General features: G+C 61.2%; 8 protein-coding genes across 8 annotated transcripts; 4 read left to right on the plus strand and 4 right to left on the minus strand.

Annotated features, from left to right (window-relative positions):
- Positions 1–503: 503 nt before the first annotated feature.
- On the plus strand, positions 504–3448 carry BXZ73DRAFT_38481 (uncharacterized protein; the record flags this gene model as incomplete). The annotated part of the gene is made up of 3 exons (XM_048018200.1): positions 504–622; positions 674–1643; positions 1697–3448. 3 exons carry the CDS (start codon positions 504–506, stop codon positions 3446–3448), a joined length of 2841 nt encoding a protein of 946 aa, XP_047883306.1.
- A 697-nt stretch (positions 3449–4145) lies between these two features.
- On the minus strand, positions 4146–6376 carry BXZ73DRAFT_38542 (uncharacterized protein; the record flags this gene model as incomplete). Its single annotated transcript, XM_048018216.1, has 4 exons — positions 4146–4274; positions 4656–5262; positions 5403–6006; positions 6061–6376. The coding sequence occupies 4 exons, from the start codon at positions 6374–6376 to the stop codon at positions 4146–4148; spliced, it is 1656 nt and encodes a 551-aa protein (XP_047883307.1).
- Positions 6377–7263: 887 nt separating this feature from the next.
- BXZ73DRAFT_38425 (ABC protein) lies at positions 7264–13626 on the plus strand (the record flags this gene model as incomplete). Its single annotated transcript, XM_048018188.1, has 32 exons — positions 7264–7463; positions 7528–7645; positions 7718–8251; positions 8377–8517; positions 8601–8637; positions 8787–8839; positions 8896–9040; positions 9094–9144; positions 9195–9261; positions 9326–9823; positions 9884–10046; positions 10104–10179; positions 10200–10340; positions 10402–10815; positions 10880–11003; positions 11060–11140; positions 11203–11305; positions 11358–11400; positions 11456–11491; positions 11543–11608; positions 11664–11956; positions 12015–12087; positions 12146–12223; positions 12272–12473; positions 12537–12617; positions 12693–12756; positions 12811–12864; positions 12933–13128; positions 13183–13198; positions 13253–13338; positions 13391–13452; positions 13507–13626. The coding sequence occupies 32 exons, from the start codon at positions 7264–7266 to the stop codon at positions 13624–13626; spliced, it is 4416 nt and encodes a 1471-aa protein (XP_047883308.1).
- A 2208-nt stretch (positions 13627–15834) lies between these two features.
- On the minus strand, positions 15835–17644 carry BXZ73DRAFT_38449 (uncharacterized protein; the record flags this gene model as incomplete). Its single annotated transcript, XM_048018193.1, has 4 exons — positions 15835–15900; positions 15940–16142; positions 16202–16700; positions 17054–17644. 4 exons carry the CDS (start codon positions 17642–17644, stop codon positions 15835–15837), a joined length of 1359 nt encoding a protein of 452 aa, XP_047883309.1.
- Positions 17645–18917: 1273 nt separating this feature from the next.
- On the plus strand, positions 18918–20725 carry BXZ73DRAFT_38498 (alpha,alpha-trehalose-phosphate synthase TPS1 subunit; the record flags this gene model as incomplete). Its single annotated transcript, XM_048018206.1, has 4 exons — positions 18918–19456; positions 19652–20255; positions 20309–20506; positions 20564–20725. 4 exons carry the CDS (start codon positions 18918–18920, stop codon positions 20723–20725), a joined length of 1503 nt encoding a protein of 500 aa, XP_047883310.1.
- A 330-nt stretch (positions 20726–21055) lies between these two features.
- On the minus strand, positions 21056–22621 carry BXZ73DRAFT_96308 (uncharacterized protein; the record flags this gene model as incomplete). The annotated part of the gene is made up of 3 exons (XM_048027033.1): positions 21056–21147; positions 21203–21323; positions 21518–22621. 3 exons carry the CDS (start codon positions 22619–22621, stop codon positions 21056–21058), a joined length of 1317 nt encoding a protein of 438 aa, XP_047883311.1.
- A 592-nt stretch (positions 22622–23213) lies between these two features.
- Positions 23214–24352, minus strand: BXZ73DRAFT_73481 (uncharacterized protein; the record flags this gene model as incomplete). The annotated part of the gene is made up of 2 exons (XM_048021902.1): positions 23214–23252; positions 23330–24352. 2 exons carry the CDS (start codon positions 24350–24352, stop codon positions 23214–23216), a joined length of 1062 nt encoding a protein of 353 aa, XP_047883312.1.
- A 448-nt stretch (positions 24353–24800) lies between these two features.
- Positions 24801–26459, plus strand: BXZ73DRAFT_86830 (P-loop containing nucleoside triphosphate hydrolase protein; the record flags this gene model as incomplete). Its single annotated transcript, XM_048024325.1, has 10 exons — positions 24801–24821; positions 24880–24945; positions 25004–25114; positions 25172–25266; positions 25325–25422; positions 25497–25678; positions 25737–25864; positions 25946–26117; positions 26204–26356; positions 26415–26459. 10 exons carry the CDS (start codon positions 24801–24803, stop codon positions 26457–26459), a joined length of 1071 nt encoding a protein of 356 aa, XP_047883313.1.
- Positions 26460–26537: the final 78 nt, after the last annotated feature.

A 26537-nucleotide genomic window follows, 5' to 3' on the forward strand; every position in this document is an offset into this window, starting at 1 on the left:
ACGAACCCCCACGACCCTACAACTGTTCAAGTTTTTTGGAATCTGGTCACATACGCATATGTATACTACCACACTACTAGTCCTTACAACCATACCCTGCTCACTCCGTCGTTATGTTCAGTCTCGAGCCCCGAGTGACGCTGACTGACAGCGAGACCGGCGGGGTGTGGCCGGACGTGGGTGTGGTATGCCGTCCGCTGTGTTACGGTGGCTCGCACGGTGGCTGGGACAAGGAGACCGACTTTGCTTGACGACACGCGGGCCAAAGCCAGCCAAATAAGGCGGGTGTATGCAAACAAAGCCAAGCGCGGCGCGCGCTAGCGCTGAGACAGGGGCAGGCAGTCGCGCGGGTTCGCGACGTAGACCACCACCACGACACGCGACCGACGCACCCACTACATGCCCCACCCCTTCTTTCATCCCCACGATCCCTCCGCACGCTCTGATTCGTCTAGCTCTTCATATCTGACTGCGCTTATTGCCGCCTTTAAAACGCGAGGTACATGTCATTCTCGAGCACACCTCTCGGTCAAGGCAGACGTCTAGATCATCAGACCTTTCTCAACAAGAACAACTCAAACGCACCCCAACGCCGTGGAATACCTAACTCTTATTCTTACGGGTGCGTGCGACGCGCATATAGCCCATCGCGCGTGTCCTGATAGCAGATTAGAGCACCAACTACCGGCTCGCGCTCACCCCCCAAACCCACCAAAGCCCCCCTGCCTCAGGCGGACGACTCTGAGGAGCCCGCCCTCGTCCGCTTCGCTCGGCTCAAGCAGCGCGAACAGACCCAACCCGATCCGTCACAAGCCACGGCTTCCCAACGCCCTCCCGAGTCGTGGAGTGTCCGCGACACGTCCGTGAACATCGTCAGCGCGTTCCATCAAGCCGCAACCACATCCTTCGATACCACCCAAGGCAGCGCCAACATGAGTTCTGCGATGACCCCGGACGAAGCCTGGGCGTCGGGCGCGCGCAAGCAGCCCATGGTTCCTCGCAGTACGTCTGTCGAGTACGAAAAGGAAACCCAATCCACCATCAACCGCCGCCTCGCGCCTCCCCCTAGTCGAGGACCACAAGCGCGAGTCTCTCGTCCCGTCTCCAAAACCTCGTCTTTACGCCATGTCCCCGACTCCGAGGGCGAAGAGGAGGCCCAGCCCAACGGACGCGGGAAGACCCCCCTTCAACATGGCATAGACATGGTTCGAAATCTTGTTCCTGCGACTTTCCTTCTCCGTGAAGGCTCTCCTGCGCTCGGAAATGGCCATGACAGTATGCGCGACCAGTCCAGTTACGACTATTCCGCGGAAGAGCGCGAGTTCCAAGCCGGGAACGCGTCACAAAAGCCTCCGTCGCGGAGAACGGTCGCTGCGCACAAGAAGAACAGGATGTCTACCGACAACAGGGCGTACCGTCCGTCGATGTCGGATCTGGACGAGTCGGATGAAGATTTCGAGGAGGACGGAAAACGCACGAGGCGAAAGAAGAAGAAGGCGGTCGGCCCCGGCGGCGGCCCTCTCACGACACTCCCTGTTGCCGGTTACGACAAGCGAAAGAAGAAGAGAAAGGGGACGAAAACTAATGGGGCCAATGGAGATGAGGAAGATGGGAGCACAGACGATGAGCAGGGGAGTGAGCAGGTGCGTAGTCTTGACGCCTATGAGCAACGCGGTTTCGCTCATTAGGATTATAGCGATCACAGCAGGGTGCCACCGCGTACCAGCGTGGAGCATCGTTACTTCGGACGTCAGTACCCCCACAGCCTCGTCAACCATCCGTGCAGCCACATTACGACTCGAGCAACGTGGATTCGTCCATGGACATCGAAGGGCTCGCTCCAGTATCGGAGACGGAAGAGCGCCCCCCACAAATCGAGCCCCTGTTCCCTCCATCATCGTTCTCGGTAGGCGCTACGATGGGACGTCTAGTCCATGGATTCGTCTCTTATCTTGGTTGGATCGGGGGGTGCCTTGGCAATGCCGCGGCCGCGACTGCAAGAGGGCTCATCCACGCCAACGTCATCAAGTACTTCGCCGTCGGCATTACACTTTGGCTTGTGTGGATAGCGGTCAACAGCGGAATGCTTGACCTAGGATCTATTCCTAGATCTATTCCTATCTTCAAAGGGAGTCCGGGTCCTTACCATGCTCCTGAGGTCCCTGCTGCGGACCTGGCCGCTCTCTCCGCTCGGCTACTCTCCTTGGAGAAGGCCGTTGCGAGCCTCTCTCTGGAAACGGACCGTTCACGCGCATACATCGATGGGGACGCCAGGCATCGTGCCGATATGACCAGCCATATCGGTAATCTCGAGACTCGGATCCAGAAGGAGAGCTCGCGCGCGCAAGAAGCGGAAAACAAGTTCCGCTCTAGCGCGAGTGACAACCTCAATGTTGTCAAGAAAGAAGTCACTCAACTTGCTTCGCAGCTGCAAACCCTGCGTGACGCAGAAGCCAGGAGACCCTCCATTGGAAGCGACGAAGAGGCCCGTGCCAAGCTCAAGGCCCTCGACGAGCGCGTCGGGAATGTGGAGGGCGGCGTCAAGGAGGCGCTTGAGGTTGGCAAGAATGCCGCGAAGGCGGGTGCGGTCGCAGCGAATATCGCCGACTGGTGGAACAAACTTGCCACCGGCAAGACAAAGACTGTCACTGTCAAGTCATCCGACGGCCAGGATGTTACGGCGCTCATCAACCAGCTAGTCGATACCGCGGTCATGCGCAACTCCAAAGACAGCATCGCTCGTGTTGATTTCGCTCTCCACTCCGGCGGCGCGAAGGTTATTCCTCGGTATACGAGCGACACCCTCGAAGTTCGCCCATCCGGGATTGGCAGCTCAGTGCTCGGCTTCATCAACGGCGGCAGCGGGTATGCTATCGGTCGTCCACCTGTTACCGCCTTGCACCACGAGATCCACGCGGGTCACTGCTGGCCTTTCGGTGGTCAAACTGGTCAGCTGGGAATCAACCTTGCAGCGCCTGTCTACATTTCCGACATCACCATCGACCATGTCGCTCACGAGGTCGCGATGGACCTGCGCTCCGCGCCGCGCCAGATGGAAGTATGGGGTCGGGTGGAGGGGCAGGACAACATCGTCAAGATCCACGAATGGCGCGAGCAACGCGACGCACAGCGTCGAGCGGCCGAGGAGGCTGGTCAGCCCATTCCCCCCAACTTGGTGGACGATGGGCAACGTCCGCGCAGCATCCCTAAAGATCAGGACTTCATCCGCATTGCGAACTTCACGTACAACATTCACGCTCCCGAGTTCATCCAGACGTTCCCCGTTCGCGACGAGATCAAGGAGCTTGGCATGGACTTCGGCATTATCATCCTCCTCATCAAGAACAACTGGGGCCAAGACGAGTTCACATGCCTTTACCGTATGCGTGTTCATGGCGAGCGCCTGGGCGAGCTCCCGCTACCATACCCGGAGGAAGACCTGGCGTAGGCGACGGACATGGATGATTATGAAGTCTGGAGTTGAGAGGAAGGAGGAGCAGTTTTCTGCACGATTGTCCGTTCATTCATCCATACCCCATGCTTTCTTAACCTCCCACCCCCACCCCCACCCCTAATCGCGCCCCAGTTGTGTATGCATCCCCCATGCTCTGCGTCTCCCAAGCATCACTCAGCTCTCCGCACACCTCACCTTCATGACCGCTATGACCTCTCGATTACCCGTTCGCCTGCTTACCGTTCCCCTTTGTTTAATTACCTCAGTTATTCTTTCCCGTCGTGCATGCGACCGTTGACGGGACCACCCCTTGTTGACGGGCATACCGTTCCGCTCTTGCTTGATCTCGGTAGTTACAACCACCCCCGTCATTCTCTCCCTGGATCCCTTTTTCTCACTCACTTATGTCGTATCTGCTCTCTCCGTCGCCGTGGTCACCCTGCTTTGAGAACGCTGTCTCAATGTATTAGTACCGAATGGGACGAAGGAATACGATTACTCGCTCGAAAGCAAGCGTCGAGTCAGCGGGGATAGAATGGGGTAGGATCTGTAGTGAAGTGGCGATAATAATACAACTTCCGTTCTCGTTCTTCAATCCAAGACGCATAACATATATACTCAGCTATACTCAGCTCGAAAGATATGTACCACGACAAGCATCTGCCGCTCTGCCTCTACCTCCCTGCGTGTTTCACGACGCGGACAGATTGAGCTCCAGGTCGAGCTTCCTCGCGAGCTCCGCATCCCGCTCCTCTTGCTCCCTGAACGCGGCCTCATCCTCCTCTGCCAACTTCCGCGCAAACTCTGCGTCGCGCTCCTCCTTCTCGCGCTCCTCCTTGAGACGCCGCTCGATCGCCTCAGCCCTGGCCTTCGCGCGTGCGTTCGCCTCTGCCTTCGCTCGAGCTTTCGCCTCCGCCTCAGCTTTCGCCTTGGCCTCTGCCTCTGCCCTAGCCTTCAAAGCTTCGGCTTCAGCCTTCGCACGGGCACGGGCTTCCGCGTCCGCCTTCGCGCGCGCCCTCGCCTCCTCCTCCGCGGCCGCCTTCGCCTTCGCCCTCGCCTCCTCCTCCACCCGCGCCCTCGCCGCCGCCTCCGCCTCCGCACGCACCTCCGCCTCGATCTCCGCGCGCATCCGCGCCTCTGCCTCTGCCTTAGCCTTCGCCTCCGCCTCCGCCCTGACCTTCGCCTCCGCCTCCGCCTTCACGCGCGCGTCCTCCTCGGCCTGCGCCTTGGCCCTGGCCTTCGCGTCGGCGCGCGCGCGGGCCTTGGCCTCGTCGCGCGCGCGCTTGTCCGCTTTCGCGGCGGCCTCGGGGTGCTTCGGCGGGGGCGCAGCTGCGGCCGCCGCGCCGGGCGGGAGCGGGAGCGGGGACTGGTAGCGCGCTTCGAGGTACGGGTCGGGCAGGTCGAGCGCAGGGTCGCGTGGGGGGCGGGAGGCGGGGTATGGCGCGTACGGGGACGGTGGGGGGTACGGTGGTTGTTGTTGTTGAGGAGGAGAGTACGGCTGCTGTTGTTGTTGAGGGGGGTACGGCTGTTGTTGCTGTTGAGGGGGGTACGGTTGCTGCTGGGGAGGCGGGTACGACTGCTGGTGCTGGGGCGGGCTCGGCCGCTGCTGGGGCTGCTGTGGCGGGGAGTAGGGATATGGTTGGTTCTGGGGAGGGTATCCTTGGCTCTGTGGGGGGTAGAGCTGGTTCTGGGGAGGGTATGAGGACTGCTGAGGGGGGTACGGCTGCGGCGTGTGCGAGGGGAACGGCGGGGACTGGGGAGGGTACCCGTACGCGGCCGGCGCGGGGGTGTTCGAGCCGGGGTAGGGGCTGCCTCCGTACGGGCTCGACTCGGGCTGGGGTGTGTGCGACGGGGGCGGGGGTAGGCGTATCCCGTCTGCGCTGGGGGGTACGGCGCCGGGGCCGCCCCGTAGGAGAAGGAGGCGCGGTGGGCGTCGTGCTCGGGGAACGCCCCGGGGATCGGCGGGGAGCCGTACGGCGCGGCGTTCTCTGCTGGTGCGGGTGTCGGCGACGGGAAGAGGGGCTCGGGGATCGACACCTGCGACGACGGCGTGCGGCCGTGCGAGTGTGCGCGGGGCGGCGCGGAGTGCGCGGCGCCGTTGGATGGGCGCAGGTATGGTGGGATCGAGTCGGTCGGTCCTTGGAAGGCGTTCGCCTGTGTGCGCGGGGGCGACGACCCGCGAGGAGGCGACGTTGAGCCTTGCCCCGGGGCGGCGTATGCGGCACCCGCCGGGCGCTCGGGCGAGTGAGCAGCGGGTTTGTGCGGGGCGCCACCGCCTGGACGGAGGAAGGCGGGGATGGGTGGGGGCGCGGCGGAAGGGCTGGTAGGCTCTTCAGGGAGCGCGGGGAGGGCGTCCTTGGTCGGCAGCGGGGGGGTGTGGCCGCCCGCCGCGCCGTTTGCGTAGGAGTAGGACTTGGAAGGGGTCTTGAGCCGGTCCTTGGGATTCCACTTGGAGGCACGGCGTTGGAGAGGAGGTGCGGCGGAGTAGAAGGTCATCTCCAGGAAGACTTCACCACGGTAGCCACCGTCGTCCGTCTTGATTGGGACCCAGTCTAAAGCGAAGAGAAGGTGAGGAGGGAGGAGGGGCGGAAAGGACAGGTACTCACCATCGAATTCGCCCGAACTCAAAGTTTCTGTGATATCTACCGATCCCTGACCGACAAGCTCGTCCGATCTAGGCTCCTTGGAGTAGCAAGCGATCTCGAGCTTCCTGGTCTTGTCGTTGGCCACCTTCATGATGGGGAAGCGAAGCTCTTCGTCCCAGACCGGGTGTTGGCCCCCTCTGACCTGAACAGCGGTCTTTTTGAGATCACCGTCGAGGGTAGCCTGGGCATAGACATCTTGCTTGTGGATAGTGTGCTTGTCTCGGAGATTGCGAGCCTTGAGGACGACGACGACGAGGGTGCCGAGCCCTGCGCTCATGGTAGAGACAAGAAGAGGGTGCTAGAGCGGTTTGATGAGTCTCGATTGTCCGGCCAGGCACGAAACTGGATATACTCACCGGCTGAAGACCCAAATGGAGCGAGCGCGCCTATGATCGGGGCTGGGGCGTAGTCTGGTATGCACGCTGGGAGGGGGTGAGAATGGAAGGGAGGTGGAGGTCGCAGTCGTTGGAGAGTGGGCGCGCATGGCGACGAGTTTATCTGGCCAAAAGTGCCGCGAGGACAAGCAGCAGGCATGGCAGCGTCGGGCACAGCCGCCTGCACTGAGCAGCTCGGCACAGGCTGGCGAGCGACATGCATCGCCCTCGGTCGTTCTTGCGGTCGACGGGGCACTGGCACTCGCAGCAGCTCTGAGATCTGATTGCGCAGGCTCTGTGATGCTCACGGGCGAGGGCGGAGGGATGGACACGAGGACGTGCCCGGGTACTTGAGGCTGCAACTTCAACCTCGCATGACCAAATCCGGCTGGCGTAGTCGTCGGCCCGAGCTTCACGGGCTCGGGCTGTTCCCCGCGGTGTCTCGGCGTAGCTCGGCGTGCGCAGACTGCAGAGATCAACTTGGAGCCCGGAAGTCACCATCAAATGCGGTCGTCGGCTCTTCGGCGTGCGTCGAGTGACCGTGAGAACGGAGGGGCAAGTGGGACTCGGCTCGGTTCGGCCGCACCTTGGACGTCGTTGCAGACGTCGATTTCTCCCGGCGGGCTTCTTGACGCCTGCCCACGGACCTGAGTGGATGGACAACGATTCCACGGAGTGAGTATATAGACTCCAGCGCGTTATCGCATGTCGCCGCCGGTCTCCTCGCCCCGCCAAGCCCCCTCCTCGTGTGCCCGTGCTGCCCTCCAGCACTCAGCTCTCTCCCCACATGATGGGCCAGGACAAGCTGCCCAAGACGGACTCCCTCAACTCCGACGTCGAGAAAAGTGCAGCTACCCATGTCGCTCACCCGGAAGCCGATGAAAAGGCAGTGGCCGCAGCCACTCAACCTACCCACCGTACCCACATCGACCTCGATACCGGCGATGAGTTTCTCCGCTTTCGCAGGCATTGGTGGCAGCTCTGGTTCGTGTCTGCCCTTTGTACATGTCCTTTCCCACAACGACCCACTGATTTTATTTCTTCTCCCATACAGGCTCCCCAAGAACCCGCCTCCACCTGCCCCTCCCTCCCTAGACACCGCGCCTGTGACCCCGCTAGTCACCGCGTCGATTATCGCTATTCTTACTTACACATGGATCAATCCCATAATGGTACGCAATCTATCGCAGTCCGCCGAAAACCGGATGCTGTTTACGTTCACGAAATTTACGCTTGCACTACAGACCCTCGGGTACCAGCGCACGCTGCAGGCGACCGACCTTCCCAAGATGGACGAGAGTCGCGAGGCCGGTCTGCTCGGTGACCTGCTCGACGCTGCTTGGGCGCGACGCGTCGCAGCCGCCAAGGACTGGAACACACGCCTCGCCGCCGGCGAAATATCTCCTTCCGCGTGGAAACGCTTCGTCTGGGCGTTCAAGGCGCTGCGCTCTGGCAGCGCCGATGGCGCGAGCCACCGTGAACGGCGCGTCGCGCTCGAGACCGCGTGGCGTGAGGTCGGCGGCAAGAAGGAAGCCAGCCTCACCTGGGCTCTCAACGACGTACTCGGACGCGACTTCTGGTTTGGCGGTGCATTCAAGGTCATAGGCGACACTGCGCAACTTATGGGGCCCATCCTCGTCAAGCAGATCATCAAATTCGGACAGCAGCGCGCCGCGGCGGCTGCAACCGGAGGGACGCCCCCCAGCGTTGGCACAGGCATCGGCATGTCCATCGGGCTCTTCGCCCTCACCGTCACCACCAGCGTTTGTTCTCATCAGGTACGTCGCCTCGTCCTGAGCGCCAGTGTCCGCGCGCAAGCACGCCCGACCGCGCCAGAACGTGGGCGCGAGCGGCCCGTATGCGGCAAGTGGACCGGGTGTGTACTGACATGTCTTGATCGCAGTTTTTCTGGCGCTCCACGACCGCCGGTCTCCTCGCCCGCGCTGCTCTGACCAGCTCGATCTACAAACGAGGAGTGAGTCTGACAGGCAAAGCGCGCACGTCTCTGCCCAACGCTGCCCTGGTCACCCATATTTCGACTGACGTGAGTCCTGCCTTTCTGGGACATTGACGGAGCTCCGCAACGGGGCTCAAGTAAATTTGGACCCTCACTTACTCTTCGCACAGGTCAGCCGCGTGGACTCGTGCGCGCAGTGGTTCGTGAGTACTCCGTTCTTATCTGAGTTGACAGGTCTGTAATCGTGTGCCCGATGATTTCCCGGTGCCATTTTACAGCATGCCAGTACGTACCAGTTTCTCCATATTGTCTCTCTCTTAGATGGAACCTCGCTCATGGTTATCCAACCTACTTAGCATGGACGGCTCCCATCCAGACCATAGTCTGCCTGATTATTCTCTTGGTCCAGGTGAGTAGCCGCAAAACTCACAGGTATATGCGCCAATTGTTCACATCTGCAATCAGCTCGGACCATCGACATTGGCTGGTTTCTCGCTGTTCTTGCTCCTTATACCGCTGCAAGAGCGTGTCATGTCATTGCAATTCAAGACCGGCAAGAAAGGGCTCGTATGGACTGATCGGCGTGCCAAGATCATCCTGGAGGTTCTGGGTACGCTGTTGCGAATATCGTTTCGTGGACCACCTCATGAATGTGCCGCTCAGGTGCCATGCGTGTTGTCAAATACTTCTGTTATGAGAACCCGATCCTGAAGCGTACGCGCCTGTTCTCGCTCTTCGCTTCGCAAAACTAATCACCACCACAGGTGTCTTCGACATCCGCCGGCAAGAGCTCAACAATATACGCAAGATTCAGCTGATGCGCTCCGCCAAGTACGCCCCCTCCCCCTCCAACCCTTCCATCTCCCTCCGCACTGACAGCCCGTCCCGCCCACAGCATCGCGTCCGCGTTCTCGGTGCCCATCCTCGCCGCGACGCTCGCGTTCGTGACGTACACGTCGACGACGAGCGCCTTCGACGCCGCGATCATCTTCTCCTCGCTCTCGCTCTTCCAGCTCCTCCGGCAGCCGCTCATGTTCCTCCCCCGCGCGCTCTCGGCGACGACGGACGCGCAGAACGCGATCATCCGGCTCACGAAGGTCTTCAACGCCGAGCGCGCGGACCCGAGCGCGGCGATCGACATCCGGCCCGAGCAGAAGCTCGCGCTCGTCGTCCGCGGCGCGTCGTTCGAGTGGGAAGAGAGCCAGGGCTCGGGCGACGCGCTCGGGGGGCCGAGCGCGAAGGGCGCGGGCGGGAAGAAGGACAAGGACGAGAAGAAGGACGGGAAGGGCGGCACGGCGACCCCGGCGGCGGTGGGCCCGCCGTTCCAGGTGAAGGACGTCGACTTGGACATCGCGCGGGGCACGCTGGTCGCCGTCGTCGGCTCCGTCGGCAGGTGAGCCGAGGACGAGGGGTTTCCGAAAGGACGCGGATAGCGCTGATTCTGGGTTTGTAGCGGCAAGTCGAGTCTCCTCCAGGGCCTCATTGGAGAGATGCGCAAGGTCAAGGGATCGGTGGCGTTCGGCGGCCGTGTGGCGTACTGCTCTCAGTCGGCGTGGATCCAGAACGCGACTCTCCGGGAGAATGTCCTCTTCGGCCAGCCTTTTGAGGAAGCCAGGGTATGTTCTCACTCTAACCCTCGTGTATGCGTCCCGCTAATGATGGGCGTTTGGCAGTACTGGAAGGCCATCGAGAACGCCTCGCTGCTCCCCGACTTGCAGGTGCTCGCGGATGGCGACCTCACCGAGGCGAGTCCTTGCATCCCCGCATAGTCGAATGTCCGTCTAACGCATGCGCACAGATCGGCGAGAAAGGCATCAACCTCAGCGGCGGCCAGAAGCAGCGTCTCAACATCGCCCGCGCCCTGTACTTCGACGCCGACATCGTCATCTTCGACGACCCGCTCTCCGCCGGTGAGCGTCCTCGCGACTTCCTTCCCCCGTCTTAGCACCCGGCACTGACCCTCGCGCGCAGTCGACGCCCACGTTGGCAAGGCCCTCTTCTCCGACGCGATCCTCGGCGCGCTCCGGAACCGCGGCAAGACCGTCGTCCTCGTCACGCACGCGCTGCACTTCATGTCCCAGTGCGACTACATATACACCATGCACGGCGGCCGAATCTCCGAGCAGGGCACGTACCCCGAGCTCATGGACAGCCGCGGGGTGTTCTTCCACCTCATGGAGGAGTTCGGCGGGCAGACGAAGGAGGAGGAAGAGGAGGAGGAAGGCGACATTGCGGACGCGCAGACCGCGGGACCGACGATCCAGGTCGAGGACGCGAAGAACAAGGCCGAGGAGGTCGGGCAGCGCAAGGGCGCGGGGACGGGCAAGCTCGAGGGGCGGCTGATCGTCAAGGAGCGGCGGACGACGGGTTCGGTCGGCTGGCGAGGTGCGTGTTGCGCCGTGTGTTTTCTAAAGGGGGTGTTGGGGACTAACGAGGGGGCACGTAACAGTGTACGGGCAGTACCTCAAAGCAGGTCGGGCGTACATCACGCTGCCGATTCTCCTCTTGTGCATGGTGTTCATGCAGGGCGCTTCGGTCATGAACAACTACACCCTCGTTTGGTGGGAAGGGAAGTGAGTAGTGTTCTTTCTTCTGTATCTATGCACGAGAATTCATGAGGATATATTAGCACTTTCAACAAGCCCAACACATTCTACCAAACCCTCTACGCCCTTCTTGGTATCGGCCAGGCGATCTTCACTTTTGGCGTGTAAGTATCCATTGTACACCACCTAGACCGCCTTCTAACCGACCTCTAACCGACCATCGTAGTGGCGCTGCTATGGACGAGATGGGTTTCTTTGTGTCGCAGAACCTTCATCACAACTCGATCCGCAACATCTTCTTCGCTCCGATGAGCTTCTTCGATACCACAGTAAGAGGCGTTTATGTGCTGTTCTGTATTTGACGAAACTAATGTGTCGCAGCCTATGGGTCGTATCCTGAGCGTGTTCGGCAAAGATGTCGAGAGTAAGCAGTTCAACGATCCCTCGTGCGACATGTGAGGCTGACCCACTTCCCACAGACATTGACAACCAGCTTCCGGTCTCCATGCGTTTGCGTGAGTATCGTACACATTTGTATTTCCGCCGATCACTGACGTTCGTCATAGTGGTGCTCACTGTCTTCAACGTCATTGGTAGCGTCGTTATCATCACGATTGTCGAGAAGTACTTCAGTAAGTTCACGTCCGCTTTTTCCTCCTTTCTCCCTCTAATCCGATGTCGTATCAGTCATCGCCGCCGTCGCCATCGGGATCCTCTACAGGTATTTCGCGCGCTTCTACTCCGCGAGCGCACGCGAGCTCAAGCGTATCGACAACATGCTTCGTTCTCTGTTGTACGCCCACTTCGCCGAGTCGCTCTCCGGCCTCGCGACCATCCGCAGTTATGGTGTAGTCGATCGTTTCCTCCGGGACAACGAGTACTACATCGACCTTGAGAACCGAGCCGGCTTCATCACCATCACCAACCAGAGGTGGCTCGCCATCCGACTGGATTTCTGTGGCGGCGTCATGGTCTTCATTGTATGTCACGCTTTCCTCTGCTATGTTCTTCGTGGCCTCTAACATCCCACTCTATCAGGTCGCTCTGCTCGCCGTCACCAACGCCACTGGGATCAACGCTGCCGAGATTGGTCTCGTCCTCACGTACACTAGTGCGCGTTCTCTCCTCTTATGTCTGGAATAAGACTGACGACTCTTCCGCCCTGGCAGCCTCCCTCACACAGCTGTGCAGCTTTGTCACTCGTCAGTCCGCAGAGGTGGAGAACTACATGAGTTCCGTCGAGCGCAGTACGTCCCGCCCGCCGTCCCTCCGGGCCCCGCTCACACAGCATGCAGTGCTGGACTACAGCAGCAAAGATCGCCTGCCGCAAGAGAAGCCGTACGAGATCGAGGACAAGAAGCCGAAGGCGGACTGGCCTGCCAATGGCACCATCGAGTTCAAGGATGTCACCATGCGCTACCGCGACGGCCTTCCCCTCGTCCTCCGCGGACTCTCCCTGCGCGTGAACGGTGGCGAGAAGATCGGCGTCGTGGGCAGGTGAGCGAGGCCGGTACAGGGTCCTGAGCGACCTGCTGACTGCGTTTGCTCTGCCGCCTCAAGGACCGGCGCCGGCAAGTCCACGCTGATGCTGGCCCTCTTCCGCATCGTCGAGCTGGCGTCCGGGTCTATCGCCGTCGACGAGTGCGTGCGCCTCGTGTCTTCGCGCCTGCGGCTGTCCGGCTGACCGTGCCGTGCATTATATTAATTCTCCCACAGCGTCGACATCTCTGAGATCGGGCTCAAGGATCTACGGAGCAAGATCTCCATCATCCCCCAGGACGTGAGTATCGCGGAAGCGGGCGTAGTCCAAGTTACATGCTCACACACCAAACAGCCTCTGCTCTTTAGCGGCACGATCCGCTCAAACCTCGACCCCTTTGGCCTCTACGTGAGTCCCATCGTCTCGACTCTGCGGCTCACAGGCGCTCACGTTGTCGTGCCCATGAACCTTCGCAGACGGACGCCCAGCTTTGGGACGCGCTCCACCGCTCGTACCTCGTGGAGTCTCCGAAGCCCGGAGAGGAGGGCACCGGGACGCCGAGCCGGTACAACCTCGAGTCGGTGATCGAGAGCGAGGGCTCCAACCTCAGTGTCGGCGAGCGCAGCCTGCTCAGCTTGGCCCGCGCGCTCGTCAAAGACTCCCAGGTCGTCAGTGAGTATTTGTCTGCCAATTCTTTGTATGTGCGCGGCTAATGATCTCCACTAGTTCTCGACGAGGCTACGTAAGTCCAACTAAACATCTCTCTTTCTCTATCCGTGTCTGACACCAATTCCAGCGCGTCCGTAGATCTCGAGACCGACGCGAAGATCCAGCACACAATCCAGACGCAGTTCCGTCACAAGACGCTCCTCTGCATTGCTCGTACGTGCATGTTGCTCGCTGCCAAGGCCCAAATCTCACGTTACCGTGGTAGATCGTCTTCGAACCATCATCTCGTACGACCGCATTCTCGTCATGGACGCGGGCAAGATCGCGGTACGGAACATTATCTGTTTGTCCTCCCAGCCCTGGTCCTGATTTACTGCTCAGGAGTTCGATACGCCCGAGAACCTCTTTAAGACCTCCGACAGCATCTTCCACGGGATGTGCGAGCGCAGCGGAATTACTTTCGACGAGATCCGGCGCTCCCGCACCAAGATGCAGTTATGATGTGACGCAGTCTCTTCCTACTAGATCCCGACAAGGACGATATAGACATGACGCTTACATAGGCGTTCAATACACCATGAACTATAGCTTCCCTGGGACATGTTTTCTCCCCTAATTTCTCTATACCTTCGCAACAGCATCCCGGCATGTGCATAGTCCCGCAGTAGTCATCCCGTCGTCGTAATCGCTTTCGTGTATGTTCCTTCGTTCTGAGTAAGCATCACGTGATGTTTTTCCAGTTCGCCGGACCACACCTTCCCAACGTGCTCATCGATACTTATCGCCTGCTACTAACGGCCGTGCGGCTGCGCACCCTTCGCCCTTCCCCGATTGAACCACACGGAGTCCGCCAGGCAGCCCTCTTGACCGCCCGGGAGCAGTTTTGCCCCCACCATGCGCGAGCCTGCACGCAACCCCTCCGCCGCGCCGCTCGCCCTCGCGCCGGAGTGCCACCTCCCCGGCGAGCCTCGTTCCCGTTTCACGGCGCATCGCAGCCTAACCCTCTCTGGCCCGCCTCGCCTCGCCGCACCGAACGCGCGAGAGGGTATATAACGGCTTTCCATTGTCATCGAGGGACTCCAATGGACTCTCCCCTCCTGCACCCTCCCATGGGGGGCCCGCTCGCTGATTCTCGAGCGACGGCCCCTCACGCTGGACTGGTGAGAGGCAACCCAGTCTGACGACCCTCTCGGCCAGCAGAGGGTGCGTGCTTCGGTGTTCCACCCTCACCGTCTCCCCGTTTGCTGACGCGCTTGCTCTCTGCAGGACGTCTCCGTCAGGACGGCGCGTCGCCCGGCGGGCTGCTGCCCTTCCTCAGCCAGTCGGCGGCGAGGCGGCGCGGGGACGCGCAGCGCGCGGCCTTACCTTTGCGCGGCCGCATTCGATCGCGTCCATTCCAGGGCCGCGCCAGGAATCGCATCCTTCGGCCCCCGCATCCGTCCCGACAGACCCACGGCGCCGCCGCGCTCGTCTGGTGCGTCGAACGAGCCCGCTGCTCCGCCGCACCCGCACCATCCTCACCGTCTCTGTTGGCAGCACCTCGGCCGGACGGCGCCGTCTCCGTTATCGCCTTTCTTCTTCACTGTACAAAATTTCGAACAACGCCCTACAAATGCTGAACAAACAAGACCCCTACAAATGCCAAACAAGACCCCTCCTGGAGCTCCCCCGTCGAGCCTCCCGTACGTCCGCCCCGCCCTGCCACCCCTCTCCTCTCCGCCTCTCTCTCCCTCTCTCTTTCGCTCACCCTCTGACGCGCCGCAGACTCCGTTATCGCCCCGTCTGCGGCGCCCCGTGCCCGCGACGGTCTCCGTTATCCAACCTCCCCGCCCAAGCTCACCTCTACACTCGCCCGCTGCGCGAGGTAGTGGGTGACCTAGGGCAGCTTTCAAAATGAAGTACCCCAGGACATCACAATTTCCCCAAAACACACAACTGCCTCGTCCTCTTGTCGCTCCCTCCTCCGAGGGCAGCTTCGAGACCTCAACTCCTCCTCGCCTGCGAGACAAGGCCGCGGGCCGGACGGTAGTAGACGGGACTGAGGGCTGCCGCGTGAGGCGCGGTCCACCCGGCGTGTGTACTACATAGCAGTCTAGCACGGAGTGAAAACACGTGTATCGCGCGGCTTCGGGCAATCGCAGTTGGCGTCGTGCACACGTTTCCACGTTTGAGCGACGGAGAGGGGCCAGCAGGGGGACTTGGCAGAGCGATTGTGCAGCCCCGGCCGAGCTTCGAACGCGCGCAGACTGCATCCGAAAGTGAACACGTTGTGACCATATGGAACAAGAGACGACTGCTACCACCCCCGGACCGACACCGTACCATAAATTACACGATAAAGCACCGTATACACGTACACCGCCTGGGGCGAAAGGGTTATGCGCAGACTACGATCGCGACCATGTGGTTGCGAGAACACGAGCAAAGAAAGAGCGAAAGGAGCGGGAGGGGAACTATCGGGAGGTGTAAAGGAGGGCGAGGCACATCGTGCCGTAACGTAACGGGGAGCACCTCCCCACGATGTCCGTTGAAGGTGGAAACGAAGCACGTACACGCGCGCGAGCGGCTGCTTTCGGCTGTCCGTTTTCCACTTTCCATGTACAACGACCGCCACGTCCCCCGCGCGATCCTCTCTCTCCGACAGCCACGCAGCGTCGACGCCAAGAGTTACCAAGAGCTCCCCGTGGCCTCAAGAGTATCGGACCCCGATCACAGCAGCCCGGCAGCCTGGAGCGTCCGCGTCAGGCGCAGCTCCGCTTCAGTCAGGGGCCGCCTCTGCTCGTCCTGGTCGTCGTCGGCCGACGGCCGTTGCACAGCATGGGGCGCCTCGTCGTCGTCCCCGTCGTCGTCGAGGTGCCCGAAGCCGAACGCGATCTCGATATTGCGCCGCACCTGCTCGTCGCGCGCACGCTGCTCGGGCGAGAGCGGCTCGTCGTCCGCAGCGGACGCACGGATGGACGACTCCCAGCGCTTGACGCGGTAGAACCCGACGCAGGACGACAGCAGGAGGAACCAGCCTGGCACGCCGCGTGAGCGCTCGCATCCCACGGAGAAGGACACGAAGAGAGACACGCACCGAAGGTCATGAGGATGAGCGCGATCCAGTCCCGAGAGGAGATCGCGAGCTGCAGGTCGAGGTCCGCGAACGGGTCCGTGGTGTTGTACGCGGAGCCGTTGTGCGCCTGCAGGAGCACGTTGCGCGTCTCGTTCCAGTACGCGATCTCCTCCGCGAGCGTCGTCGGTGTTGGCGCGGCGGGGTCTGCGGGTTCGGCAAGCGCGATGCTATTTTTGAACGCGTTTCCGTATTGAACGAGGCCGAACTGGATGAGGGTGATGCCGAGCCCGGCGCGGGAGCCGTACTTGGCGGCGTTGGTGGTGTGGAGGAGGTAGGTGAGCACGAAGCCGGCGAACTGGAAGAAGTAGGAGATGAACGCGGTCATGATGAAGGTGAAGACCGAGCCCGAAGGCAGGTCGTCGACAATCATGAACGCGTTCGGGTCGAACGTGCCCGCGGGCGCGTGCACCGTCGTCTCCCAGTACGGGGGCACTGCGTCGGCCTGCGCCTCCGCGTAGGTCTGCAAAGGGCACGATTAGCAAGGCCTCGATTTTGAGCGACACCGCGGGGAATGCTGAACGGTAAGCGGATATTCCATTTCGTGGGGAGCGGCGCGTTATAGACGCTGCCGAGCTGCCGGCAGAATCCCTTGTGACGATATCCGGACACCCTTCTGGACACACAAGGGAAACCAGCCCGCGCTTCCAGCTCAGGTACGCCCACAAGACAGCATACATCAGCATGGAAGGCGAGGGGACGCCGTTCGAGGGCAACCGCTCTCGACTTCAGACGCATTTCGCGCCGTCTGACGAGCGCGAGGCAGTGGGCGGCGGGCGGGAGGGGGGGAGAACACACAGCATTCTAAATACGCACCGGCGGGGTCTCTTTCTGCACCTCCTCCGGGACGATGTGGACGTTCCCATCGACGTCGGTAATGGTCACTGGCCGGGAGGGCTTGGCAGCGACGTTTGCGAACACCCCATCGTTCTCCGTTCCACCGCCGACTACGCGGTGGCCGGGGGCATCTGTTGGGACGCGTACGTAGTGCTGAGGGAGGAGGGCGCCGACGGTGCGTCGCCAGAACGAGCGTGGTCGCTGGTTCTGAAGGGGGGGTGCACGGATGGCGGATGGAGAGGGGACGAGGCCGTTGGAGTTGCCAAAGTCATTGGGGAGAGCGAAGGCGGAGGGGCCAGGAGGGGAGCCAGGCGGGGGGTAGTCGTAGTCACGCTCGAAGTCGTACCCGCCGGGGGCAGTCTGGGACGTGGAAAGCACCTCAGGGAGCTCGTCGCTGTCGAGTGCGGGGTGGTAGTGAGAGTCGGAGCGTGGAGGGAGGGAACGGGTGAGAGGGGTACGCTCGGAGGAGTCCTGGCCCTCGTCGTCGCTGTCGAAGGCGTCGTCTAGCTCGCGCTGTGCATCTTCGGGGGCGTAGCGGGGATTGGGGACGGGAGCGTAGGCGGGGGGCATGGGTGGAAGTGGTGGACCGGTCGTAAGCAGCGGGGTCGACGGCGGTGGCAGACGCAATCAGGCGACGCCTCGACTAGGCGCTTGGCCGAGGCCCACCAAGCCACTGCCCCCGCCCGCGTCTGCTCTCAGACGCCCCCGCGCAGGCTGCCTCTCGATTCGGCCGCAGTGAGCTGCACTCGATGACACGGGGCGACCATCTTTCTATTAAAGCCGAGAGGAAGACAAGTAAGGTTTCTCTCGCCCATAGAAACCCACAGGAGTGCTTGTTCTGACTGCACGTGGATTTTAAACCTCAAACGGCTCCCAGAAAAATGGTGGCCCCGGCGTGTGAGACAAGTGTCCGCAGAGACACTCGAGATCAATCGTCGTCCAGACGCAATGCGCTTGAAGCGTCATGCACTCTCAGGCACAGGGGCCTGTGATCCTCTTTGAAGTAGCCCAATGAAGCCCATGCTGGTGAATGCACACATCCGCCAGTGATCTCGTATGTTGAGAATCGTTTGGCGTTGCAGGAGTCGGTCAGACCAGAGATGCCCGAGAGAATCGGTGCGAGATCGCTCTGGCTTACGGCCCGACGTCCCGCGAAACCGTTCAAAGTTTGGCCACGCCTGCAAGTGTGGCTCTTTGGCCCGGAAGGTCACGAGTGGCGAGAAGAGCAAGAACGAAGGTTCCGGGACATTACGGCCTGGTGACGAGGGCGAGAGTCATCGTTTGGTCAAGGTTGCGGGCCTGAGCCGTGTGGCAGGGAAACTACGCACCCCGGCCGGACCGAGGGTGCGGGCGAGAGGACGGGTGGCCTTGGGTGAAGAGGGCGACCCACGTTCGCTGATGCGGATCCGAAGCCTCTGCGACGCGCGCAAGGCCGAAAGCGACGAGAAGGGACGAAAGTCGGGGACGATCAGCCGGAGAGAGCAGCGATGGGCGATTTGTCGAGCGCGGGTGGCCCGAGCCTCCTCCGCTTTGGGCCGGCAAAACGTCGGCAGCGCCCGCGCGTCGGCCCAGGCGCGAGTCCGACCCCTGCGCCCGACAAAAGTGATGTCACATGCATCATCGATCAGCTACAAGAGCGTAAGTAGACCATCCCCTCTCGCCCAAACCACTCTCCTCTCTGCCACGGCGAGACCTACCGTCCCCGATGTCCCCCGTCGCCACATCCTCCGAGCCCGCCCTCGACCAGCTTCTCGACGACAACGACCAGCGCCATCTCATCGTCGTCTCCAACCGTCTCCCCATCACCATTAACAAGGATGCCAACGGCGAGTACCACTTCAAGATGTCCTCCGGCGGCCTCGTCTCCGCTCTCTCTGGCTGCAAAAAGTCCATGTCCTTCACCTGGATCGGCTGGCCCGGCTTCTTCATCCCTCCCAAGGACCGCCCCATAGTCGACCGCCGCCTCCGCGAAGAGTACTCCTGCCAGGCCGTCTACCTCGACGATGACGTCGCAGACCGTCACTACAACGGCTTCTCCAACTCCATCCTCTGGCCTCTCTTCCACTACCACCCCGGTGAGATGAACTTCGAGGACGAGAACTGGCTCGCCTACCGCCAAGCCAACATGGCCTTCGCCGAGGCAATCCTCACCCAGCTCCGCCCGGGCTCCATGGTTTGGGTCCAGGACTACCACCTCATGCTCCTCCCCCTCCTCCTCCGCACCCTCGTCGACGGCCCCCAGAACGTCGGCCAGATGACCGCCAGCGAGGTCGACCGCATCCTCGACGGCATTGACTGCGAGGAGATCATCCCACGCCGGATCCCCGACATCAAGATTGGATACTTCCTCCACACCCCCTTCCCGTCCAGTGAGATCTACAGGTGAGCCGTGCCTTCTTTCTGTTCTCTGCCTTCTCCGCGGCCCCGTCTGTCTTTCCGCCTCTCGATTCCCCCGCGAGCGCCCCGCCTCCGTCCCGGATCCCGCTTCCGTCCTCCGGCCCGGCGTGCCGTGTCTTCGCGTGCTCGGCCGCGTTTTGGCCACCGCGCATCGCGCACACGCTGATCGTCTGCCCTCAGGATTCTCCCGGTCCGCCGCGAAATTCTCCTGGGCATCCTCTATTCAGACCTTATCGGTTTCCACACCTACGACTACGCCCGCCACTTCCTGTCCTCATGCACCCGCATTCTCGGCCTTCCCACGATGCCGAACGGTGTCGAGTTCGAGGGCCGCCTCGCCCACGTCGGCACCTTCCCCATCGGCATCGACCCCTCCTCGTTCATCGACAACCTCAAGAAGGACTCCGTCCAGAAACGCATAGCCTCTCTCGAGCAGCGCTTCGCTGGCTGCAAGGTCATCGTCGGTGTCGACCGTCTCGACTACATCAAGGGTGTCCCTCAGAAGCTCCATGCGCTTGAGCTCTTCCTCAGCCAGCACCCAGAATGGATTGGCAAGGTCGTCCTCGCCCAGCTTGCGGTTCCCTCCCGCCAGGACGTCGAGGAGTACCAGAACCTCCGCGCGACGGTCAACGAGCTCGTCGGCCGCATTAACGGCCGCTTCGGCACCGTCGACTTTATGCCCATTCACTTCATGCACAAGAGCCTGCCGTTTGACGAGCTCTGCGCGCTCTACACCGTATCCGACGTCTGCCTCGTGACGTCCACCAGAGACGGCATGAACCTGGTACGTCGCGATCGGCCGCTCCCCGTCCACACCACTGACATTGTGTCCCGCAGGTCTCGTACGAGTACATCGCCTGCCAGCAGCAGCGCCAGGGCGTCATGATTCTCTCCGAGTTCGCGGGCGCCGCGCACAGTCTGAACGGCTCTATCGTCGTCAACCCTTGGGACTCGCAGGAGGTCGCGGACGCGATCTTCGAGGCCGTCACCATGGACGCCGACACGCGGGCCGAGAACCACCGGAAACTGTTCAAGGTGCGATTTGCTCCCCCCTTCTTCACCGTGTCATCGCGTACTTACCCGTGGACACAGTACGTGAACAAGTACTCGGCTGCATTCTGGGGCACGTCGTTCGTGAGGGAGATGTCCCGCATCGAGCTCCCCAACACCGACGTCAAGCCCGTCGCGGAGTCCCCCGCAGACTCGGTGCCCGACACTCCCGCCAAGCCGTCTGATCCTCTGCCCGCTGCATAGAAGTCTCGAGTTTCCACCTCGCGCGTGCTTCGTCAGACACTGCCGTGCCGGTTGTGATGACAGCGAGTGCGATATAGAGTTTCTGGGGGCGGGTGGTCCTCGGACTGGGTTCGCTGGGTTGTACGCACTTGTATATAGATTTATCTCAGGTTTCGAGGATCGCAAACACACCACACACGCCGGGAAAGGCAGTACATAGCAGGATTCCCTTATGTCTCTTGTAGTACCATACAGCGCACGTCGCGCACCCCCTGTCATCCCTTCCTTATGTTGTAGCTGTACTACGTACTTATTCCATTGCGCTGTTCTCGTTGGCAATATACACACGTATCAGACACGTGCACCGAACGACGAGTTCCCTCGAACTAGGCTGCGCGACTGAGTCGCGACGTACGATGACGAGGGACCGATACAGGCGCCGTCTAAGGGTCCAACGTTCAGCAAATGCAGCGCGATTGATAGTGTAAATTCACTCACGGGGGGTTCTCGCGTCATCATTGGGCCCTGTGGCATCGGCGCGGAAGAATAAGGAGGGCTCGGCGGCCTTGAAATAAGGCCCGCCAGCGTTGGAGGAAGGCTCTGCGGCACCAAAGGAGGGCTAGGCGGCACCGGAGCAGGGTTTGGCGGTGGCATTAGAGGAGGGCTCGGCGGCATCGCCGGGGGTGGGGCACGAGACGGCGGGACGTCGAAGGGAACCTATGCAACGTAAACGCGACGGCGGCGCGGGCAAGTCAGTTCGAATCCCACTACACAGCACGGCGGCAGAGAGAGAAAGAGAGAGAGGGTGCGCACCGCGTCGATCGCCGCCTTGAGGCTGCCGTGCAGCGCGGCGACGAAGAGCTCGGCGAGCTCCGGCGCCGCCGCCCCGCCGTACCCGGACTCGCGCGCGCTGCAGGCGTCGGCGAGGAGGTGGCCGAGCAGCTCGCGCTCGAGCCCGGGCGCGCGCGCGAGCTCGTCGTCCGGGTCGAACTTGAGCTCGCCGTGGAGGCGGTCGAGGAACGCGGACCACCGCGGGTGGAGCTGCACGCCGCTCACGCTCACGAACTTGGTCACGGGGTCGTCCAGGCCGTACTTGCTCGTGCCTCTCGTGCCCGCGCCCGCGCGGCGGACCGCGTCGCGGAACGCGGCGCTCGCGGGCTGCGACGCGTCGAGGAAGTGGAGGCTGCCGCCGGGGAGCCGCCGCGCGCCGTGCGGGAGGTGCTCGTCGTCGTACACGCCGTACGCGTGGCCGCAGACGCGCGCGCGCGCGGCGTCCGCGCACCGCCGGCGGTAGTCGAGCAGGCGGTGGTAGTCTTCGCCCGAGATGAGCTTCAGGCGGGGGTCCCCGGACAGGTACATGCGCTCGCGGAGGGACGCGCGGGCGGCGGCGTGCGTGAGGGCGGGGAGCTCGAACGCGCGCGCGAGCGCGTAGACCCCGACCGGGCTGCGGTCGATAGTCGTGCGGGTAAGGAGGAGGGCGTTGGAGACGCACGTGCCGACGGCGTCCGCGCACTGGTAGGTGCGCCCGGCGTCGAGGAGCGCGCGGAGGGCGTCGAGGTCGGTGGAGCTCGCGCCGGCGGCGAGGCGGGCGAGGAAGGGGAAGGGGAGGGTGCGGGAGTAGAGGATGGGGATGAGGAGCTCCCAGACCGCTGCGGACTCGGAGGTGACGATGGGCCCTGTGGCATCTGGGGAGGGGGGCGCGTCTGTTGTCGGGTCGGGTTGCTGGGGGGCGAAGCGGGTGGCAAAGGAAGGGGAGGCAGCTGCCAGGGCGTCCTTGTGGAGGCGGAAGTCGACGCGGTCAGACGAGCGAATGACGATGTCGCCAGCAGTGCGTGTTCGGTAGAATGGTACAGGAGGGGTTTCGGGGATGAAGATAGGTGGCATCTCCGATGACGTGCGGGAGATCTTGCGAGCCATTGATGATAGTAAGGCTAGAGACGCGGACAGAGCAGTGCTAGTTGTTTGGGGTCTCGAGATCTCACCACCCGTTAGAGTCCACTGCGTGAGCTTATAAGGTGTCAATTTACCGCAGCGTCGTCGGCCGCTGCCGCGGCATTCTTTTCCTGGCGCATACCGCAGTGGTCTCGAAGACTCACCTGAGTTGCAACTTCTTGCATAGCGGCGGCCACACGGCGATCTTCTTGCTGCAGGTGGCTAACACGGCGACCGTGTGACTCCTTCGGAGAGACACGAGCAAAACGTTCTATGACGCTTATAATGCAAGAGTCGGAAGGGTGAGTGATATCAGTCCGGAACAAGGGACTGGCGGCTCGTTCTGAGGGATATAAACCGCACCGAAGAGAGCGACACGGGTCTAAGTGGCAACTGCCCTTGCCAATTGTGCTGATTTACATGAGCCATAGTACAAACACCTGCGCAACGTGCGGACGTTCCTCGACCCACCCATATTCTCAGCGCGATACACAATCGTTCTCCCTCTCTACTGCATCGCCTACTAGTGTTCAATCTCTTGAGCTTCCCAGGGTGAGGACAATGTTTTCCCGAATGCTTACCTGCAGTACGTACACCGGATATCCTGGCCCTTGCACTGGTTCCATTCCGTCGAATCGGACCTGGGCGGTAAATTGAATCATCGTCACTCCCAATGCATTCCCGAGGACCTACCTTATCAATAGCCTCCTTGAGGCAAACGTAGACGGTCTCGATCAAGATTTCAGCTACTTCCACGGCATTTGCGTGACTCGCATCCATCGGCCCAGAGCATCGCATGATACCATCCAGCAACTTTCTGGTGAAGGAGGGAGAGCGCACAAGATCTTCAGTGGGCTGATACTCAAGATCGCGGTGTAAATCTTCGAGTGCTATCCACCAAGATTGATGGAGATGGGCACTGTACCCCTGATCATAGCATTTGGTTGTTAGGTGGGTTGAGTAGGAAATAGTGTTCATATTTGAGCCGGACAGTATCGTGATTGCATTCCATAGCCTCTTTGACGCGTTAGACCTCAGGAAATGGGTCGAGCTGGATATGTTGTTGCTGCCAGTGTAAGGTTGGTCGATTTGAGGGGCGGAACTATGAACCGTTTCCCTGGCAGCATCCGCGCATCGTCTGCGATGGTCGAGAAGACGATGATAATCCGACATTCTAGCCATGTATTCGAGCGACGGCTCGGTGGGGGAGAAGTTGAAGGAGAGCTTCGTGCTGAGCGAATGACGCGCCGCAAAGCGCGCGAGGTCCGGGCAATCGAACGCGCACGCGAGCGCATACACGCCGACGGCCTTCTTGGCGACGACGGCTGGCTCGTGCATGAGCGCATCGGCGACGCTGGCTGAGATGCTGGGAGCTTCGTACTTGCGCCCTGCGTCTAGGAGTGTCCGAAGGAGGTCGATGTCGAGGAGCCCATCGCTGCCCTTCAGATTGGTGACGAAGTCGATGGGAACTTTGGGAGAGTAGAATATGGGGATGAGGAGCTTCCATACGGTGGTGGGTTCGTCAACGGAGACTGAGGTGATGCCGGAGATCAACCGGGCAAGAACTGGGGAGGCGCGGGAAAGGACGTCTTTGTGGAGAAAGAAAGTCCCGGCATCGATGTGTCTCGTATAGGAGGGTTGAATGACAATGTCCCCTACTAAGGAGTCATCGAGGTAGAAGGGCGGCCGCAATCTGTTCGCCGTTGGGCTTTGCATCCTCGAAGCTAGGAGTGCGCGATGCTGGTGTTGGAGGTTGAAGATACTGGAGGGCCGTCCCACGAGGGACGAATATTTATCATGGGAACGTCTGCCGCAGCACAGTTGCATTTCGAAGCTGATGCGAAGTTTGAACGCACACCTCTCAACTTCCTGCCAGCTGACAGGCCAAAGCGACGGACGAGCTGTAATCAAGCCACTGGATAGCGCAGATATATGACTGAGGGCTGGTTGAGGTTAACTGATATCAGAACATATATATGCAAATGTTAGTACTTGTGGCGTGACCTCATTGTGAGGTGACTCTGTGACTGAACGCGTTCTTCCCAAACGCGACTCGTCACGCGTTTGTGACGGACGCCACTGAGGCCGGGAGGGCGCACGCTGCACTACTCAGTCTCCTCTGCCATTCGACACCATCACACACCATCAGACCCATATCGCACTGATGTCTCTTTGGGTGGACAAGGCACGCGCGTACTGTTGAGGGATACTCAGACAGTCTAATGATTCCATTCCGTCCTTAGCATAGACCACGGTCTCTCGACGGACTGCATTACCACGAAGGACTCACCTTGCGTTTGAAGGCATTGGTATGTCTACCCTATGTCTCATTATTTTATTGGCGTTAGCTTGACTTTGGCTGCGTAGGCTGCATCGGGAGACTTCCCGCATATGTTGTTCTATGGCCCCTCGGGAGCAGGCAAGAAAACACGGATAGCAGGGACATTGCTCGAGCTGTTTGGAAAGGGTGTCGAGAAGGTATGTCATGTTCATGCTTTCTGTTGATTGTCGTCGCCAACGCTCTCTACCGTACAGCTCAAGATTGACCAGCGTGTCTTCCTCACGCCGAGCGGGCGCAAGCTCGACGTAAACGTCGTACAGAGCAACTACCACATAGAGTTGACTCCGAGGTACGCCTCATGCCTTCGCTTCACTATTTCCCACCGCGAACGACTCGGGTGTTTCCAGCGAAGTCGGCAACTTCGACCGCGTCGTCATCCAAGATATCCTGAAAGAGATTGCGCAGACGCAGCAGGTGGACCTCAGTGCGAAACAAAAGTTCAAACGTGCGTTATGCGTTGTTCTTCTCTTCTGCCACAGTCATCAACTTTCTTGTGCCACCTTCCTTGTGTTCACGCAGTTGTTGTAATCCACGAGGCCGACTCGCTCTCCCGCGACGCACAAGCCGCGCTCCGCCGGACAATGGAAAAGTACATGTCCAACCTCCGCCTCGTCCTCTGCGCGAACAGCACCAGCAAGCTCATCGCACCCATCCGCTCCCGATGCCTCCTCATGCGGGTCGCCGCGCCCAGCACCGAAGAGGTACGCCCCGCGGCTCCCTCCTCCCGGCCCCCGTTCACTCCGCGCGCAGATCGAGAAGGTGCTCGACCATGTCGCGAAGCAGGAGAAATTTTCGATCCCGGAGGACACCCTCCGGCTCATCGCCGTGGACTCGAACGGGAACCTGCGGAAGGCCGTCCTCGTCCTCGAGGCGCTCAAGATGCAAAAGTGCGCCTCCTCCGCCATTGTCGTTGTCGTCATCTTGTGCTCACTTGGCCTCCGCGGCTGCCCCCCGCCCGCGACGCACAGCCCGGACCTGTCCGCGAGCGGGCTCGCGATCGCAAAGCCGGACTGGGAGACGTACTGCCACAAGGTCGCGGACATGATCGTGCAGGAGCAGTCGCCCGCGCGGGTGATGGAGGTCCGGGCGAAGCTCTACGAGCTCCTCGCGCACTGCATCCCCGCCTCGGTCGTGCTCAAGGTGCGCTTCAGTCTCGTGTCGCGTGCTCCGTGTCCCTTTTCCTTCCTTTCTCTCGCTGGCCCTTTGCTGACGACGCGACGGGGCAGACGGTCGCGGACCGCGTCGTCGAGCAGGTCGACGAGGCGCTCAAGGCGGACATCATGCACTGGGCGGCGGTGTACGAGGTGCGGATGCGCGTCGGGAACAAGAAGATCTTCCACCTCGAGGCGTGGGTCGTCAAGGTCATGAGCCTGTACAAGGTCCGTTCGCCGCCCTCCCGTCCTCGTTCCGACGGCTGACCGAGTTCCGGGCACGCAGCACTTCTTTTTCGGGTTCGACATGGAGGCGGACTTCGACGACTGAAGGTGCCCCCCGCCCGACGACCGAATCTTACCGCTACGTATGTGCCCCTTGCTTTCGCTCGCTGTTGTATCGCCCCCC

The sequence above is a fragment of the Epithele typhae genome (assembly GCF_022376455.1).
Source record: "Epithele typhae strain CBS 203.58 chromosome Unknown BXZ73scaffold_2, whole genome shotgun sequence".
NCBI classification, from domain to species: Eukaryota; Fungi; Basidiomycota; class Agaricomycetes; order Polyporales; family Epitheliaceae; genus Epithele; species Epithele typhae.